General features: G+C 38.4%; 1 protein-coding gene across 2 annotated transcripts; it reads left to right on the top strand.

Moving 5' to 3' along the window:
- The first annotated feature begins 4,132 nt into the window (after positions 1-4,132).
- LOC148364120 (transcriptional regulator QRICH1-like) lies at positions 4,133-17,973 on the top strand. 2 transcript variants are annotated; one of them, XM_088338200.1, is made up of 11 exons: positions 4,133-4,342; positions 5,853-6,112; positions 7,241-7,360; positions 8,263-9,321; positions 10,725-10,884; positions 12,647-12,801; positions 12,872-12,986; positions 13,052-13,160; positions 15,044-15,183; positions 15,261-15,351; positions 17,258-17,973. In XM_088338200.1, the coding sequence occupies exons 2-11, from the start codon at positions 5,864-5,866 to the stop codon at positions 17,439-17,441; spliced, it is 2,382 nt and encodes a 793-aa protein (XP_088194326.1). In that variant the 5' UTR covers positions 4,133-4,342; positions 5,853-5,863; the 3' UTR covers positions 17,442-17,973. The 2 variants fall into 2 exon arrangements, with proteins under 2 accessions (XP_088194326.1, XP_088194327.1); XM_088338201.1 differs by lacking the exon at positions 4,133-4,342 and adding an exon at positions 4,356-4,789.
- The last annotated feature ends 407 nt before the right edge of the window (positions 17,974-18,380 follow it).

Genomic DNA, 18,380 nt, shown 5'->3' with positions numbered 1-18,380 from the left:
GTGGCTTCACTTTTGAAATAAATATTATTTTACTTTATTATTTATATGTAAAATTTACTTTAGATTACATTTCTATGAAGCAAGTACACTAGTGTATACCTATAGAAATAATGCATTAAAACAACAACTGCTATTGAAAGAAAAATATAATTATTGTATGTCATAAAAGTTCCTTTTTTTTTTAGTTTTGAGCTGTTTTGCCTAGTGTGTTGCCTAAACTGGGAAAACAAATGGAGCTGGAGCCAATTCTTTTGCTCTCCTGTGTTGTATTTCACATTAAATCAATAATAATAATAATAATAATACCAACAACAACAACAATAATAAGATGCTTTTAGTGCCAATCGTATCCCCATTATCCCATTTTTTCTGTATGCCACAACATACTACATAATTACTTCTGAACAAAATATCAAATTTCGTGCTTAAAAACACGTTCTAACATATTATTTTATCTTCATTTTGACTACAAAATATACTTTAAAAAATACTACAAAAATACTACTACAGTAACACTATGATACAAAAATAGTGCTAAATAAATATTACGACTAAAATACTACAAAATACTTCTTCAGTAAAATTACAAATGAAATACAACAACATGAAACAACAGTAATATGACAATATACGACAATGAACTACGAAAATATACCATGCGAATACTACAAAAATACTCCGGTAGAAATACTACCAAAAAATTCAGCACAGGTATAAAAAACTACAGAAATACTAAAAAGATACCACAAAAATACAACTGCAGAAATACTACAAAAAATACTACAAAAACAAAACAACAGTAATACTACAGATTAACTATAAAAGTTCTACTATAGAAACTCCTAGAAAAATACTACTGCAGAAATACTACAAAATATACTGAAAAAATAAATCGATGGTAATACTAAAAAATTATGACTACAGAAATACTGCAAAACTACCACTACAGTTATACTACCGATATACTATAAAAATTGTACTATAAAAACATACTACAAAAATACTAATGCAGAAATAATAGAAAATACTGGAAAAAATAAAACGGCGGTAATGCTACAAAATTATGACTACAGAGATACTACAAAAATACTACAAAATACAACTACAGTAATACTACAGACATACTACAAACATTCTACAATAGAAAATACTCCAAAAATACTACTGCAGAAATACTGTGCTAGAATCAAATGGACTCACCTAGTGTATATAAATATATATGTATATATGTATAAAAAAATAAGAATTAACTATTCACTTCCCGAAGTCAATGCACAGAGTCCATTAAGAAGGTCCATCTATCCCGGTCCACCTTAAAAAGAGCGCAGAGGCCGCATGAAGAGGAGCTCGCGTAGGGACGCCCTTCACCGAACACGCCGGGCTCTTTAAGGGGGACTGGCTCTGTTAGAAGCCGTTAAAGAGACATGCCTTCCACTTTGCAAGCAATGCCGCAACTGCATACCCTTATTTTCTACGTTTGTCGATAGTTTCAAATAGTGGATAAGAAATGTTGTACGGGAAAAAAATGAATATACGGATATGTATTATAAGCAACACTAAATTTAGCGCACGTGGAGAAAGAATTGATCATGTTTAAAAAAAAAAAACATTGTTTACAGAAATGAGTTGTATTCTACATTGTCTGTGTTCCTGTGAGTAAGTAGGTGACGCGTTGTTTTTAAGGTTTATTATTGCTTTAGGAGGAGAATTGCAATCGATAATACAGGGGCAGGGCAGCGCAGTGGTTAGCGAGTGTGTGGCATAGTTCTGAGGTCATTAGATGAAACCTACCTGTGTGGAGTTTGCATGTTCTCCCCTTGCTTGCGTGGGTTTCCTCAGGGCACTCCGGTTTTCTCCCACTTTCCCAAAAACATGCATGTCAGGTTCATTGGCCTATTCAAATTTTCTCTCGGTGTGAATGAGTGAGTGAGTTGTCTGTCTCTGTGTCTGTCCCTGCGACTTGCTGGCAACCAGTTCAGGGTGTCCCCTGTCCACTGTCCGAAGACAGCTGGGATGGGCTCCCCTGCGACCCAAGTGAGGAGAAGCGGTGCAGATAATGGATGAATGAATGAATACAGGGCAACGGGCTGAGGTGGACAGGTATGCAACCGTCTCGAAAATTGCAAAAACGATTTGAAATGTTTTGCCTTTCAGAAGTCTGTCTTGTCATTTCTAGCCAAAAGTTTAAAGGTGGGGAGTTTGTCCTTGAAGAGTAGAAATTATAATATTTTATCTTGTGTTAACAATTGAGTTCAAAGAGCCTTTTTTTTAACCCGCCACGCCTGTCTGCTTTTATCCAACTTTTAGCTAAGGTGTTCCGGCTGCAGAACATATTTGGAACCAGGAACGGAGACAGGTGGGGTGGAGAGTGATTTATGCTCGTGCTTTTCTGTTCGTGGAGCTAGAAAATGGAGAAAGTAAGAAAAGGAAGGTTCTAAATACAGTCCAAACGCCAACCCAAACCCCACAAAAAAATCACAATAGAAGTGTTTATTCAAGCACATCTAAGATCAAACGTACTTGTCTTGCATACGCCACACAAGCAGTTTGACAGAGAGTGCAATGATTATTTAAGCCAGAAGATGGCGTCAGTTAGAACAATATTTTCAAATCCTGATAATGCAAATGCTTTTACTCTATCTTGTGAGCTTTTGCTCAGGGAAACAAAAAATCTTAAAGCTATTCAGATAATTATCTTCCTTGTATAAATACCATTCTATGTGACTTATTTCATAAGTATTGCGTGTTTCACAGTTTCCTTATTGTGTTTTAGGAATGTAATTTTAATGCAAGATTTACTGCAATTGAGAAACAATGCCCAACTGAGTTCAAGGAGCCCACGTGTTACTTTGTCGCCATCTCCCGGCTCAAAGTCATGATTGCAGCCTTAAGTTTTCAAATGCCGCACTGAACTTTTAAAAAAACATATTTTGTGAACACCTCACAGATGTATTTTGTGATATGAATAATTAAAAATAATGTATATTTAGCAAATAGAGTTGTGAACAAATTACAATTGTTTCAAGACGTATTTTATAATAATATCAAAAATGAAAATACTAGGCCTATTTTTTCTCAATTAAAAGTGACTCGTGGTAAATTGAATGTTAATGTTGACAATAGTGATCGTTATGAGTGAATTAATTTGCTGCGCCCGGGTTCAATTTAGATACACTTCGAGAAGGAAAAAATACTAAAATTTAATTGATGTAAATGTAAAATTGAGATTTATTTCCATTGTGATTTTATGACGATGAAATTTATTTTATGTAAATGTATAATCAACAGACGAGTGTGATGAATGAACGAATGAACGAATGAACGAATGAATAAATGAATGAATGAATGAATGAATGAATGAATGAATGGCCATAATTGTCATGATACAAGTATAACAAAATTGGAGGGCTTCTCTGAATTAATAAGGTAAAAAGGATAACAAAGTTGAAAAGCAATACAAATGATAATAAATAAATAAAAAAACAAATTCACAGTTGCAGTTGTACAGAAAATTATACTCATTAACACTGTAATTCTAATTGATGTGAACATATTGTTAACAAATGAATAAAAGTAAATGAACTTCTGTAACATTTCAGTGGTCTCCGAGGTGTTGCCCGCGGGCACCAGCGTACCCCCTAAGGACAGCTGAGGTTCCTGCAGACCTGTTCTGGTCACTAGCGCTGGGTCATTGTGATTTTCTTGTAAAGGGATTTTTAGTGGTTGACTGAGTCCAAGTTGTGCCTCCCTTCAATAATTACCCTGGTAATAACTTAGTATCAATATAGATGTAACACGATCAGTTGTTATTTTGGGAATGTAAATCATTATAGGTGCCCTTTACGCTAATTAGAAACGAAAACGTAGCTCAGAGATTGATAAGGGTTGGTGACCCCTGATCTGGATATTAAGAGGAAGACAAATGGGAAAATGAAAAATATATTTTTTTAAAACTTAAGAAATTGTTAAATATACAGTACTGTACATAGTGATTTAACAATGTCTCTTTTACGCTATTAGCTTCAAACTGTCATTCCTTTTTTTTTCAGCTTATAACGTGGTTGGAAAAAAAACAAGTAAATAAAAATGTTTTTTAAGAAGAGCCTAGATTCCTGGTTGCAAAAAAGAAGCGTCAGACGTCAGAGACCTCGCCTGTCTGCCTGCTCGCTGCAGCCTCTGCAAGATCGTTTTTTTTTGCAAATTAATTGTGGACGAAATTGCGAAATCTACCGCTGTGCAACGGAGTGAATGACATGCTGATGGTAGCCGCTGGACGATTATCGGCATTTCACTTTTAAACAGCGTGCCTTGGCGGAAAGGAGACCATTTCGTTTTATTTAAGGTAGCATGACAGGATGCGAGCGTTAGCATTAGTTAGCTTCGTGTTGTCTGTTGTGAATTCGGGGGGGGGGCTCGTTGTGCGACAGAGTCCGCGTTATACTTAGTTTGTTTTTGCTATTTTAAATTCAGAACAATCATGTTAAGCGATTTTTAATATAATTGCCTGCGGAGGTAATCTGCTGATATGTAGTTTGGCTAGCGATGAAATGCTAGCTTGCTAACATTTAGCTTAGCCCGTGTACATTTGGACGTGAGCTCAAGCTAACATGTGTCTAGTGGTTTTGTGTGTTTTTACATATAATTCTCAGCTTTGGGGAAAAATGGACGAATCGATTGCAGCTGTTTTGTTCAAAAGTGGACAAATAATAGCGTGTATTCAAATGCGACAACGACAGGGACAGTATATCATCTAGGTTGCCATTTCAAATATGGAATTATCTTACATTCTGTAAGTTACACTCATGACTAAAATCCTTCAAGATTCAAAATTGTCTTTATTGTCATTAACGTAAAATGCATATGACATTTCACTTGCAACCAGGATGTACATTGTTGAATAAAAATAGTTTAAAACTGGGATGCATTTAAAATAAATGTATTGGAATATACAAAGAGAAGGCAAAAGATTAACATACAAAACAAATTTTTAGGTAATTTCTGGAAGATAAGTATTTTCTCTCTAGGACATGAATTTGTAAGGTTGTACCTCTTAAAAAAAAACAAAAATAAATGAATGAATGATCATGGTTCACGGATCCCTTAAACACGATTTGCTGTCACAATGAAAAGAGATGTGTGGTAGGGTATTTTTCTGCAGCCGTGTTTCAAACTGAAATCATCTTTTCATGGAAGGAATGAACACAGAAGCAAACTGCATATAACGCCTAGGAACACCTTTTGAAATAGGTTTTCATACTAATAACCTAATGATCACACACCTGTCTGTCAACTTGTACGTTTTACACGTAATATATATGATTTTTTTTTATCTTGATTTCAAATTGTGTACGCCGAATACTATTTTGTGCACTCGTAAAAAGGGGTTTTTGTGTTTGTATTTTGTTAAAGCTATTTCATCTTGACCAATTCGGCTCGAATCCGGATTGTCTCGGTCACTGGTAGCAGATTGCTTATATTGTCACATTATTCTAGGTAGTCTGTATTGCTGATGGTACGTTTTGTTTGTAGAGTTTGTATTCACTTATTATGTGTAATTGCAATAATTAATAAGGGGAGCAATTGGCTGAAGTTGACAGGTATATCTGATCAAGAGAAAAACCCAATGAGTGTTATGTTGTGTGGTTGTTAGATTTGGCTCTTTAAATATGCACATATCTGGTTGAGAACGCACAAACCTTATGTGGTAAAATACAGAATTATTGTATGCTTCACATCCGTTTATATAGAAAAGTTTGCATTACAATTTAAACTCGTAAGCAGTTTTTCCTTGAAACATTGTTTTTAAGCATACATCCACCCTGTTGTGAAGTGCAGTTTTGATTATTTTCCAGGTCAAGTGACAATGAACGAGCAGGAGGCCGGTGTGGTCTCATTTGACGAATACGTGCGTCAGAAGGCCCGTACCGTACCCCAGCACAGGATGAAGGAGTTTCTTGAGTCCCTTTCCAAGGGGGAGTTGAATCAGGAGGAAGCGACAGCCGTCACCACAACTACCGCTTCATCATCGATGGTCTACCAGGAGCAGAGCAACAACTGTGTGTACACTGACAGCACTGAAGTGGCTGGCTCGCTCTTGGAGCTGGCTTGTCCGGTAAAAATGTCTTTATTGATTTATATTGTTGGATAAATTAAATCCATTGTGTTCCATGAAATGTCAAGCTGATCTTAGGAGATACTTTACCTCAGCTTTCCATGCATTAAGAACCAGAACAACTTCAAGTGCAGGTATATATGCACTTACCTTGTTATTTGTCATATTTTCCGGACTACAAGAAGCACCTTCAGGAATAGTCTTTTGTAAAATATTTATCATATATAAGGCGCTCTGGACTATAATGCACATGGAATGAAAACTACGTTAAGAGCTAGTTTTGATTAAAAACAATGGATTTATAGGGCGCACCTCAATTTAAGACTCACTTTTAAATTTGGGTTTTTGGGGGTTCCTTATAGTCTAGAAAATATGTCTTTCATTTTTAATGCAGAAGCCAGCATATAATTTCATGGCTACTAAAGATATTTACAACTGAATGTTTTTCTGAATTACAAATTACAGTAAATTATAATTGATCACCCTAAAGCGTGATGATTTTGTTATATTTAGATAATTTTTCCACCTCTCTAGTAATATTTTCAGTCTCAATATTTGAAACATTATCTTTTTCGACAAAGTAAGGGAAAACTATTCAGGAGCTTTTGAAAATGAATTTAATCATTTTGAAACTAAAGAGTAGTAGTTTTGTGGAGCAATACAAAATTAAAATGCAAATTCCTTTGATAATACCAGTACCTAGAGGTTGCAATTGATTTCACCAGTAAAAGGGCTTAAAATGAAAATACATTATGGAAGGAAGATAAATGAATATAAAAAAAACGTAAGCAACCATTCCAGAAGCTCCTTTGGCCATTCTGCAAAATGAATTGCCTACTCCTGCCTCAATCCAATATAAGAGCATTTCATGACATTTATTAGAGCGCAGGAAGGAGTTCCACTTCAGAAAGATCTCATCGCTAAGACGACAAAAACAAAAGTTTATGAAGATAAACAAATGATCACGGATCCCTTAACCGCCTAGATTGTTCGGGCACCAATAAGGACCCAACTCTGGACAGATGATAAAATATATATTTTTTTATGTACATGTCAATTGGTTTATTCCAACCCCCCGCCCCCTGTAAAAGTTTTGCAAGACAATCTTTTCCTCTCCCATTTGCTCAGGTCCAGATCGAGGAGCAGCCAGTCCTTCAGATGGCCACGTCAGCTCAACAGGACATGCAAGGAATGTCAACTTCTCAACTCGTGCCTCAGGGAGAACTCACAGAGGAGCAGCAGCAGCAGGTACCCCAGAGTGCAAACTGGATTTTGAAGCTGAGAAAGTCTCATTCAATGAAATTCAAATCTCAATTTTAAAAACTCGATCAAGCAGGATATGAGCACATTTTACTGTTATAGAACAATCTCCAACCCTTAAGCTCAGCATTTTTTTTTACATCTCCTTTTAATTAGTAGTTTCGTAATCTGAGTAATTTCGTAATCTGAAAACTTCGTAAGTAGATACACATTTTGAATGTAAATGCGCAAATCTGTTCCAAGCCCCCCAAAAGTACAGTAGGATTTTTTTTAATCATCAAAGAGCATCTGTACATGAAACTAAGGCATGTTGAAATTAGATAACCGCATAATAAACATAAACTCAGCAGCACATAATGTAAAAAAGAAAAAAGGAAATAATAAAAATGTTACTTTTTCTTTTTGCCTCGCGCTTCCTAAATAACTGATCCAACGACATCTGCTTTTGCTGGCTTTTGACAATCCGTCTGAAATGCGCAAGGCCGATGTACTATTTTAAGGTATCCTACCGCAGAGTTAACAGACTAAATCACCAATATGACAATTATATTTTATTTCATTGAATTTCATTTATTTTAATGCTCATATCAATGATATGGTAAATTGCAGTGTTAAATATCAGCATTGCTGCTCTTGGGCTTGCTGCTATGACAGGATGCCGGTTCTTCTTCGATGGTGTTCAGGGGGTTATTGCAAAGTGTAACTTAGAGCTACAATTAGGGCCAGTTTCCACCAAATAGTTTTCATGCTCTGCGCAAATTTTTCTAATTGATTTCTCTGTTGTAACATTGGCAGCGCGATGAAGCGCTTGGCAGGTTTTTTGCAATTGAACCCCGGCGGACAGCCAGAATCTTCTCATGTGTATTGTAAAAAAGTTTTCTATTTAACAGATTCAGGCACAGCTGGCTGCAGCTGTAGGCGGAGATCAACAAATTCAGCTGGCAAGTGGGCACCAAATCCAGCTGCAAGGTGCGCAGCAGATACAGCTTGCTGACGGCCAGCATATTCAACTGGAGGCTGGCCAGCAGATTCAGCAGATTCAGCTGCCGGGTGGTCAACACATTCAGATCCAGGGTGGTCAGCAGATTCAGCTGCAAGATGGGCAACAGATCCAGCTGCAGGGCACCCAGCAGATCCAGCTGCAAGACGGCCAGCAGATTCAGCTACAGACAGGACAGCAGATTCAGCTGGGAGACGGCCAGCACATCCAGCTGCAAGGCGGACAGCAGATTCAACTACAAGACGGACGGCAGATTCAGCTCATGGGAGGGCAGCACATCCAGCTACAAGACGGGCAGCAGTTCCAATTATCAGATGGACAGCAGATCCACATCCAAACCATTGAGGCCGTAACCTCGTCACAGCAACAGAACTCTCCCAGGGAGACCGAAAGGCGGACCGGGACTGTTTCATCCGTTGTCACGCCCGCCAAGAAACGTAAGGTGGACACCCCCTTGACTGTGTCCTACGCCGTTCCTCAGGGGCAGCAAGTGGCAACAGTCATCGCAATCCCTCAAGGGCAACAACAAAACTACGTGTCCCTCAGGCCCGATCTGCTCACAGTTGACAGCACTCAGCTTTATAGCGCCACAGGGACCATAACCGGCCCCACGGGGGAGACCTGGACTATCCCCGTCTATTCCACCGCTCAACAGCAGGGCGTTACCCACATCGCCATCCCGCAGGAGACATACAGCACGGTCCAAATTGCCACCAACGGCAAGGCCGGCACCATGGCCAGATCCACTGAGGGAGAAACTGTTTCAGCGGGGACGCAGGAGGAAATCGTGCAAACGCTTTTTCCCGCCCAGTTCATGAATGGGAACATTCACATCCCAGTCGCTGTCCAGACAGTTGGTGGGACTTACAATACAACACAATCCGTGCAGATATGGGATCCAAGTCAGCAACAGAGCAATGAAGAGGGAAATGGACAACTACAACTTCAGGTGAGACTGGGTTTTTTTCCTTTCTTGTTGGCAATGTGGTACCAGTTCCCTCTCAGATCAGGGATGTTGTGTTGATAATGTATGTCTACAAACTACCAGTTTGTGTCGGTAGCAGATGTATACGTGGATAAAGCTCAAAGACAAACCTAGAAGGTACACAGTAAAGCAGTGAATGAGAGCAAAGGGCCGCTGCGTCCGTGTGCGTCGCCATACTCGGAACATCAATAAAGGCCATTTATTCACTCATTCTATAAAAGTAATCTCCTTCAAGTCAGTTGTCAATCACTTTCCTCAGGAGTGAAACTATTTTCACACTTTGTTAGGCGTGGTTTGGTTATTTATTCGACTTTTTTTTTGTCTTGTAAAATATTGATTTACCCAAATTAAAAAAAAAACAACGATACTTCCCTCCAAAAAAAGGAAAATACAAAACTCCCAGACCCTCAACCTTAAATGGACAGTATATGTCACAAGCAGTTGTCACTGCGTGGTGTTGTGCAACTGAAAACGAGTTCTGAAAGGCACAAGAAAGAAGACTACGGAAGCTCAAAGTGACCAAAACGCACCATTTTATTTCTTTTATATTTTCCCAGCCTTTCGGGTGTGTTCAGTACTCGTAGCAGCAAGATGGTGAACAATTATGCAGCTCCCTATAGGTGAGGCTTAGTCATGTGGATATGGTAGTACATGTTTCCTATTGAAATCAATATTCTTATTTTTTATTATTATGAAGGGTTTTTTTACCATTTAGGGGGCACTATATGTTAGAATTTGCCCCTTTAAATCTATTAAGAGCTGAATAACTGATCATTTATGTGGAACTACAAAAATAGACTAAACAAAGCATGTTAACGCATATACTTGAAATTGTAAATACATTTTAAAAATATAATTCTAGTGATCACCATCAAAAATTTTAAAAATAAGTTAATATAGTCCTTTTCTTTTTTTTTTTTTTTTTGGTGCATTGTGATCTTTTCAGTGTTGAAAGGTATGATTTCAAAACAGCTATGTCCTTAAAATGTCGCTAATTTATACAAATTAATAACATTATATACTCTATTTTTAAAAAAGAATCTAAATATGTTTAATATGTACAGTTTCTTTCAGTATTCTATGTTTTATGAGTCGCTTGGGGTAAAATTGCAGGTCTAAAATTTCATTTTTCTCGTTTCCCTCTTTTGGGTTAGGGTTCTGTTCTCTTATTTTCATTTTTACTATGTATTTCCTGCAAAAAAATGGAATAGGGGTATGCAGTTAGTCGCTTCTGCTTCAGCCTACTCCCTTTGGGCACATGTTTTATGTAATTGTGTGTTCATATTGCATGTGTCACAACCCCCCACCCCCACCCCCCCCAAACAAAAAATATTATTAGTTAATATAGACTTAATAATCTCATCCAGGAACAAGGAGGAAATGAGGGGAACTCCGACCCAACGACAGAAATTCTAGTACCCGTTTCCTTGAAACCAGAAGAGGGCCTGGAGATTTGGCGCCTTTGGGTGAAAAGGAAAAACGACGAGCTAAGCAAGCAAGACAAAACCAAGCTTGCACCCATTGGACGTAAGTCAACCCAGAATACAGACTTGAAAATCTCCCACCTTTGGGAGTAATTCACTGTTTTGAAGTAAAAATGGATGACCTATGTGAATTGTGTAGATCCAAGGGGAAAATATTTTGAGAGGAGCGAGGGTAATTGTAAGATTTGGAACACATCCCCCTCTGTTATTTGAGTGATAGTGTTTGGCCAACCAGATTTGTCAACGTTTGGGTTATAACGGCGCTGGCCAATCAGAGACATGTTTGAACGACAAAAGCTTATTAAAGCCTATAAAGTTTGAAAGCAGCAATTCGTTATGGGTGTTTTTTTTGTTTTTGTTTTTTGTTTTCAAAATCGTGCAACTTTTACATTAAAAGCGAGGATTACCGTCTGTGAAAGCTACAGCAACAGATGAATTAAAACACATACCTGCGTTTCTAGCCAATGGATTGGAAAAGGGTTGTAGCCCATACATCACAATACAAAGATTAGATTGTAAAAAACCTGTAAGGATGCTAATTGCTAAGATTGATTACTGCAGTCTGTGTAAAATCTCTACATAGAGAACTACAACGCTAACACACTTTATTGATTTGTACAGTGAGTTTGTATTTCGGATTTCGAAAGTCTTACAAATGTGAACACATTAATACGATTTGTCTGTACTAAAAAGATTTGGTAACATTTATCTTTTCTATTTGTCTTTTTCAATTTTTCACTGATTTACTTTGGTGCCAACATGGCTTGACCACTATAAAAGAACTATCAAAACGGTGATGTAGTTTCAGTCAGGCATAAGATCGACAATATAAATAGCAATTTCAAACAAAGACGTTTATTTTGGACCATGGGAAAGTGTACATTTAATAAGAAGTGGCAGTCCAACGAACGTTTTCACAGAGACTGACATTTCACTCGCTCATTCACACCTAGGGACAATTTGGACCAGCCAATTAACCTGACATGCATGTTTTGGGATGTGGGAGGAAACCGCATTGCCCGGAGGAAACTCACGCAAGCATGGGGAGAACATGCAAACTCCCCACAGGAAGGTTCGATCTCATGACCTCAGAACTGTGCCGCACACTCGCTAACCACTGCACTGCCGTACTGCCCTGAACTCATTAAAAACTAAACTAAAACATTTAGTAACATTTATTGTCTATTTTAATAATACACCGTTTTTACTTGGGGCATCATTGTGTGACCACAATAACGGAACTATCAAAACAGTGATGTGGTTTTAGTCGGGCCTTTCAGAGCAGACACATGTCTTATTTACCCACAATACAGAAAGCAACTTCGGGCAGAGACGTTTACTTTGGACCATGCTCGGAAAGTGTCAATTTATTGAGAAGTGGCTGTCCGATGAAAGTATTTTGCCTTGGCTAAAAGCTGTGCCAGGTGATGTGTACAGGGGACGATGTATTGTGTGCAAGAAAGATTCATGTTTTTTTTATTTTGTTTCAATTGTGGGGTTTTTGTTCACTTGATCTTAAAATTGATACAAAGGGCAGTTAGGAACCTGATGCTATTAAACCCATTATTTTTTTCTCACACGCTAATCTTAGCATTGTTGTCAGCCTGGTCAGAAGCAGGCGAACTGTAGCAAACAAATCACAACAGTAACTGAGCCGAGCTAAATTTAACCTGCGTTCATGCAAGCGACTTGAGGCTAAATTCAGCCAGGATAAAAACATATAAATATTTTGTTTGGTTGTACAGTGAAACGGAACATATGAAGTCCAGAAAAAAAAAATATATTGCTGATTTCTTGGTTTGCAGGTCGCCAACCACTTCGCTTTCAAGAAGATTTGATCTCCAGCGCAATCGCCGAACTGAATCTCGGACTCGCCTTGATGACGCAGGAGGCCCGGGGATCGGATGACGAGCAATTTACCCCAGATGTTCTTTATTATGTTTTCTTATGTATACAAAAGGTTTGTACTGAAATCCTCATTGTTGGATACTGTATGTGGTTGACTGAAGCAGTTTTTTTCCTACTTTTAGTATCTCTTTGAAAACGGACGCGTGGATGATGTTTTCTCTGATCCATACTACTCCCGTTTCTGTGAGAGTTTACATAAACTCCTGACTGGATGGAAGCCCAGTGTCCATCCTCTTGGTAAGAAAAAATAAACCCTCACCATTTTCTGTTTATTTGTGTATTCATCTGTGTCTTTTTGCAAGGTTACATCATTCCAAGTCATGTGACAGAGGAGATGCTCTGGGAATGTAAACAGCTTGGAGCACATTCACCTTGGACTTTGTTGACAACTCTAATGTACTTTAACACCAAGTGAGTCATTTTCTTTATATGTTAGTGATGTCAAGCCATTAAATATTCCAATTCTGATTTTCTGCTAAGTTTTAGGTAATCTATGTTTGAAAACATCACTTTTTCCTGATTTGCTTTAAAAGCTGTTTAAGTTGGGTTCGATAAGGACCGCATCTCATTTTATTGTGGTTTAGTACGTTTTATTGCCTTTTTTGCCGTTTAAAATTGTTCTCAAGAAAATAAGTGACAAGAGGAAGGAACAGTAGAAAACCTTGACAACGATAAAAAATACGAAGAAGAAAATGATTGTGAAATTTGAAAATAGTCTGCGTAGTCTGCTGTCAAAGCGCTGCCTAAAGGTACAGCAAATGGTTTCAAATCGTTTTATTAGTATCCTTATTGGCGGTACCGTATATTTATTTTCATTATCTACATGTTTAAGAAATTCCATCCTTTATAAATATTTTGGGTACATGTTTCTTTTAGTATTCGATTATTGTATAACAGTTTTAAAGGGATAGCCTATATGCGAGTATATATTGTAAGTTGACAATTGTTTATTCATATAATTTCAATTTTTCCCAAGTACTATTGTTAATGTGTGTCAACTTTTATAATTTGATGGGAAAAACCTTTAATGTGTAGTAGCGGTTTCCAGTCTGTATTGGGAATTTCTGTATTTGAGTGCAGTCCGCTGAGTGCATTCAATGTTTATGCTACTGTTAGTGCCTGTTTGAATGCTGGAGTTTAGTGCTAAATAATTCAACGAAAAACAAATTAAACATCATTTTCTTAGGAGTTGCTAGCGTTATTAAACCCGAGTGGCATTTCTGCCGACAAATATTGTTATTATTGTGCCGTATAGAAACATTTATACAAGGTAGGTCACACTTTCATGACTCTTGTCTTATTTAAAAGTATTGCCTCTTGGTGCCAAGGGTGTCCGTTGGAGGGAAGAAAGGAGCTTTATTTTGGTCGGACCACAGTGTCATCTATCATTAAAGTAGCGCTTTACTGTGGTATCCATAGCGGGGACCTAGTAACAGTCAGGTTTTTGTTGGTCCCAGCATGGGTCAGGCATAAAGCCGTGTCTGAAATAACGCCCGGGGCGTGCATCCTTTACGTCTAGCGTACATCTTACACAGCGTCTCTGCCCAGGTGGCCAACAACTTTTTCAAGGAAAAAAAAAAAATCTTATTCGGTTTGGAAATTTCCGAATTTAGGTTCGTTTGGCAATTTTCATACTCTGCAGCTGATCAGAAGCCAGCACCGAATAACTTCTTGCTCCCGGACTCTCACGAGCGTTATAAGGTCGTGCATTTGCATATCATTTTCCAAAGTAGACGCACAGAGAACACAAGAAAAATGGAGAAGTGGTTAGGGATCAAGCCAAAACCTCAGCCCCAGAAGAAAAATTCAAAAGAAGCTAACAAAATGTTTGACGCTACAAAACGTAAACGTACATTAAAAGCATCGTGGAAAGAGGAGTTCACGTGGTTTGTAGCAGACGACGCAACGCAAACATTGCATGAATGAAGTTGAGTAACTACAGGTACATACTGATGGCAGATGGAAAACAGTGATGACATATACATGCAATTAATGTTATAAGTAGATTTATAACAAACTTAATTTTAAAGTGTTGTTCTGTTATATATTCTGATTATCACTCCTTAATACTTTGCAACAATGTGATCAATCCTTAATACTTTGCAACAATGGGTTTTTTGCAGTTAGTCGTCTTCTTGTGTTTCAAGTTGTGAAAAATGGGGCAGGAAACTTTATGGCTGGGCAGGCAACTTTTCAGAGTTGTTTGCTCTAGTGTCCGGTAACTTTTTGTCATGAGCTTTAGACACTGCATAAGGCGTGTGCATTTTGAACGGGTTCGAATTTCTTTGCCGCAGGTGTTTCCGTCTGCTAACACCTGAGGAGCACTTGAGGGTGGCCTTCTCCAAGGTTTTAAGACACACCAGAAAGAACCCCACCAACACGAAAGACAAAACGACTTCCATCCGGCTTCTGAAGGGGCAGAATGTTCATAAAAGTACTTTGACCGCTTAAGTAAAATCAAAAATGGAAAAAGTTCTAGCATTGGTTTCACACGTTCGATACAATTTCCAGGTCCAGATGACGTGTATGACGAACAGATCGAGGATCCAGAGAATCCCCTTCGCTGTCCGATTAAACTCTATGACTTCTATCTCTTCAAATGGTGAGTTGACGAGATGGCGCACCCGAAAAAAACAAATTGGCCAGAAATAAAAAATTGGAAATGCATTACTATATGGAGACAAAATTCTTTTAATCCATGCTAAAAACTAGCTTCTTTTATTTTCACCAACTAGCTTCATTTACACTGGATACAAATCTTCTGCTTTGTGGAAAGCTTGCCATGCCTTATCCCCTACAAGAAACTGACATCAACTTATTTGCTGAAAACGCGTTTAGTCTTTGATGTTTAGAATTAGCTTCTTCTACTCTTAAAATATAAATTATATTGACATATAACTGATTTTCCGGACTGTAAAACCCCAAATTGGCATGGAATTTGAACGTACGCCTTATAATCCTGTGCTCCTCATATGAGGGAAAAATTGGAAATGCGTTACCATGTTTGTGCAATTTTTGATCAGTTCATAAAATATCACTGACCACAATTGCATCATAATAGTGGCAAATGAAACGAAATCTAATTGGATCGAACTGGGGGATAATAGTAAGAGCGCAGAATCCTAACCACTTGTCTGTAAAGGACATGTTTGATCACAATTCTAAGTCAAGTCATTTGTTTAACCCTTAATCGCAAGGAGTCTCAGAGGGCTGCACAGACCACAGACTATTGCAAACTACCGACTAATATTACACCATCCCCTGATCTTAAACCTACATGAGGGCAAGGAAAAACTCAAACTTCAGCATGAGGAAAATGAAGATACCTTGAGAAGGGACTATTGCATAACATTGAATGCAACAGGAATCCAACCCAGATTGCGGTGGGAGGAGCATTCGATCCTATACACTAGACCAATACGGATAGACAATACATAAAAAGGCATCAGCTCTTATCTCGTTATCACACTATTTCTAGTCAGAAAAGGGAAAATGTTGTTTCACTTTTCCACAGCCCAAATTGAGCATTATAAATGACATATATTTTGAACATGAGCAGCAATGTGTATGTTTATATATGTTTTAGGAAAACTCCAATAAAACCATCAACGCAGTTCCTTGATTTAGTTCACAAAGACCCAACTACTTCCCTCAATGGCCTTAACGTCATTCAGTTCAAAATCGTGTGCGCTCCATAATGACTTTGCAACTCGGTTGTACCACTGTTGTTATTTCTGACAATATTCTCCCGGCCCAATGACAACAAATTGGTGCTGTGTCTAAAAATAGTGTGATGGTCGGGTAAGGGCTTATGCTTTTTCATTTGTCCTTAAGATTGTGGGCTTTATTGGGTATTTTGGTATTGATCGGTAAAAACAGGGTAGTATCGACCAATGCTAAATGCTTTAGCTCGTCGTTTTTCCTTTTCACCCAAAGGCGCTAATGTTCATTGAATAACCCTTCCCCATTGTGTTTTGTTGCCACAGAGAACAGAATTAATTGCAAGTTTACATTTTTGGTTAAGACTCGTTGCTCTCTAGAAAATGAGCTTCTTCTTTTTCTTTTTTTTAAAAAAAAATGTGTGTTCATGTAAATTTGTTGTGTTGCCAAACTAGCAGAAAAAAGGTCCACAATGCGCTTCCTGTTGACCTCTGTCATTTGTATTTCTAGTAGGGGTGGGAAGATCGATCTGGCTGTCCAAAACTTTGTCGCCATCTCTTTTATCTACGCTGAAAAGAGGTGCTTTGAACAACTTTACGCAAGAGCAAAGAATCTATCAGGACCAGAGTATCCAAACACGCATTTGTATTGTCCTCTGTATCCCTAGTGATTAAGTGGATAAGATCTGGCGCACTCCGTGCCGCAATCTGGGTTCGATTCCCGTTGCATCCAATGTTATGCACTTGTGATCAGTGCTATATTGTGACTTTTGGGGGAGTGGGCCACCTTATAGTGCGGAAATAATAGTATTTTTTCTTATTACTGAAACTTAGTTTTTTCCACTTCAGCCCTCAAAGTGCCAAAGGTCGCAACGACATGTACTACATGACCCCGGAGAACGTGGTGGCGCCAAACAGTCCCATGTGGTACTCGTCCCAGCCGCTCACGCGCCAGCAGTTGGAGCAGACGCTAACGCGCATCCTGGTGGTGCGAGAGATCCAGCAGATCATCGGCGCCGCTTCCGAGAGTTAAAAGAAGGGCTGGCGCAGAGAGACGTTAAGACCTTTTTGATTTTTGATTGTTGACTCTGCTACCAGCCCCACTCGGCTCAATGAACCACAACAATCCATAAGAGAACTCGGTAACGTTGTTTTGGAATGATAGAAAGTCCTTTCAGAAAGTTTTCAGCATCCATGTTTGTTACCAGGAATGTAAGAAAGAACTAGGGAGTGTGAGGGGGTTTGGGCAAAGTCTTTGAAATCCCCCCGGTTTCACTTATTTCAGATGAGGGTATTTAACCGTTGACTCTTTAACCTCATTCTTTTTGTTGCCATGCCAACACCCTTGCCGGGACCACCGTTCATCCATTTTTTGTATCGTGTTGATATGTACAAAGATGACCTTGTGCCTGTTTTTTCAAAGTTTTTGATCAAATTCGTCTCAATGTTTAAGTGCTACATTGTAGTCTTTCGAGAGACTTGGAACTTTCTCAGGTGAAAGGTTGAGATTGATTGAGAGACATTTTCAGCATCTTGTACAGATGATTAAATATGAGTGGACAGTCCACGTGCTGTGACTTGTGTTAAGCTCTCCCATCCCTTGTGCATGAGTCAAAGTGATCGAGACAAGACCAAATATTGCTGCCTAATTTAAAAAAAAACTCATTCATGCTGACACTAGTTACTCAGGAGGGGTTCACCATAATTATCAGGCTGACAGTTATCAGACCAATCACATCCTAATATAACGTCAGTTTTTCGGCCCGATAGAAGTATAGCCGATGAATCGTCACCTTGCATCGTGAGTCTGTTCTATTCTTTAGGGTTTGTTCTTTAGGGTTTGTTCATTTTCCAATTTCTACTGTTTTGTAGGAAATTCCGAGCGTCTGAATCATGTATTTTGCAGCGTCATAAGTACATTCTGTGATTTACATATGCTATTTTCAATTTGCATGTCCATTTTTCAAGACAT

This window comes from Urocampus carinirostris, chromosome 6, assembly GCF_059441175.1.
Source record: "Urocampus carinirostris isolate Australia breed hairy pipefish chromosome 6, RoL_Ucar_1.0, whole genome shotgun sequence".
Classification (NCBI taxonomy): Eukaryota; Metazoa; Chordata; class Actinopteri; order Syngnathiformes; family Syngnathidae; genus Urocampus; species Urocampus carinirostris.
This window is presented reverse-complemented; position numbering and strand designations above follow the sequence as displayed.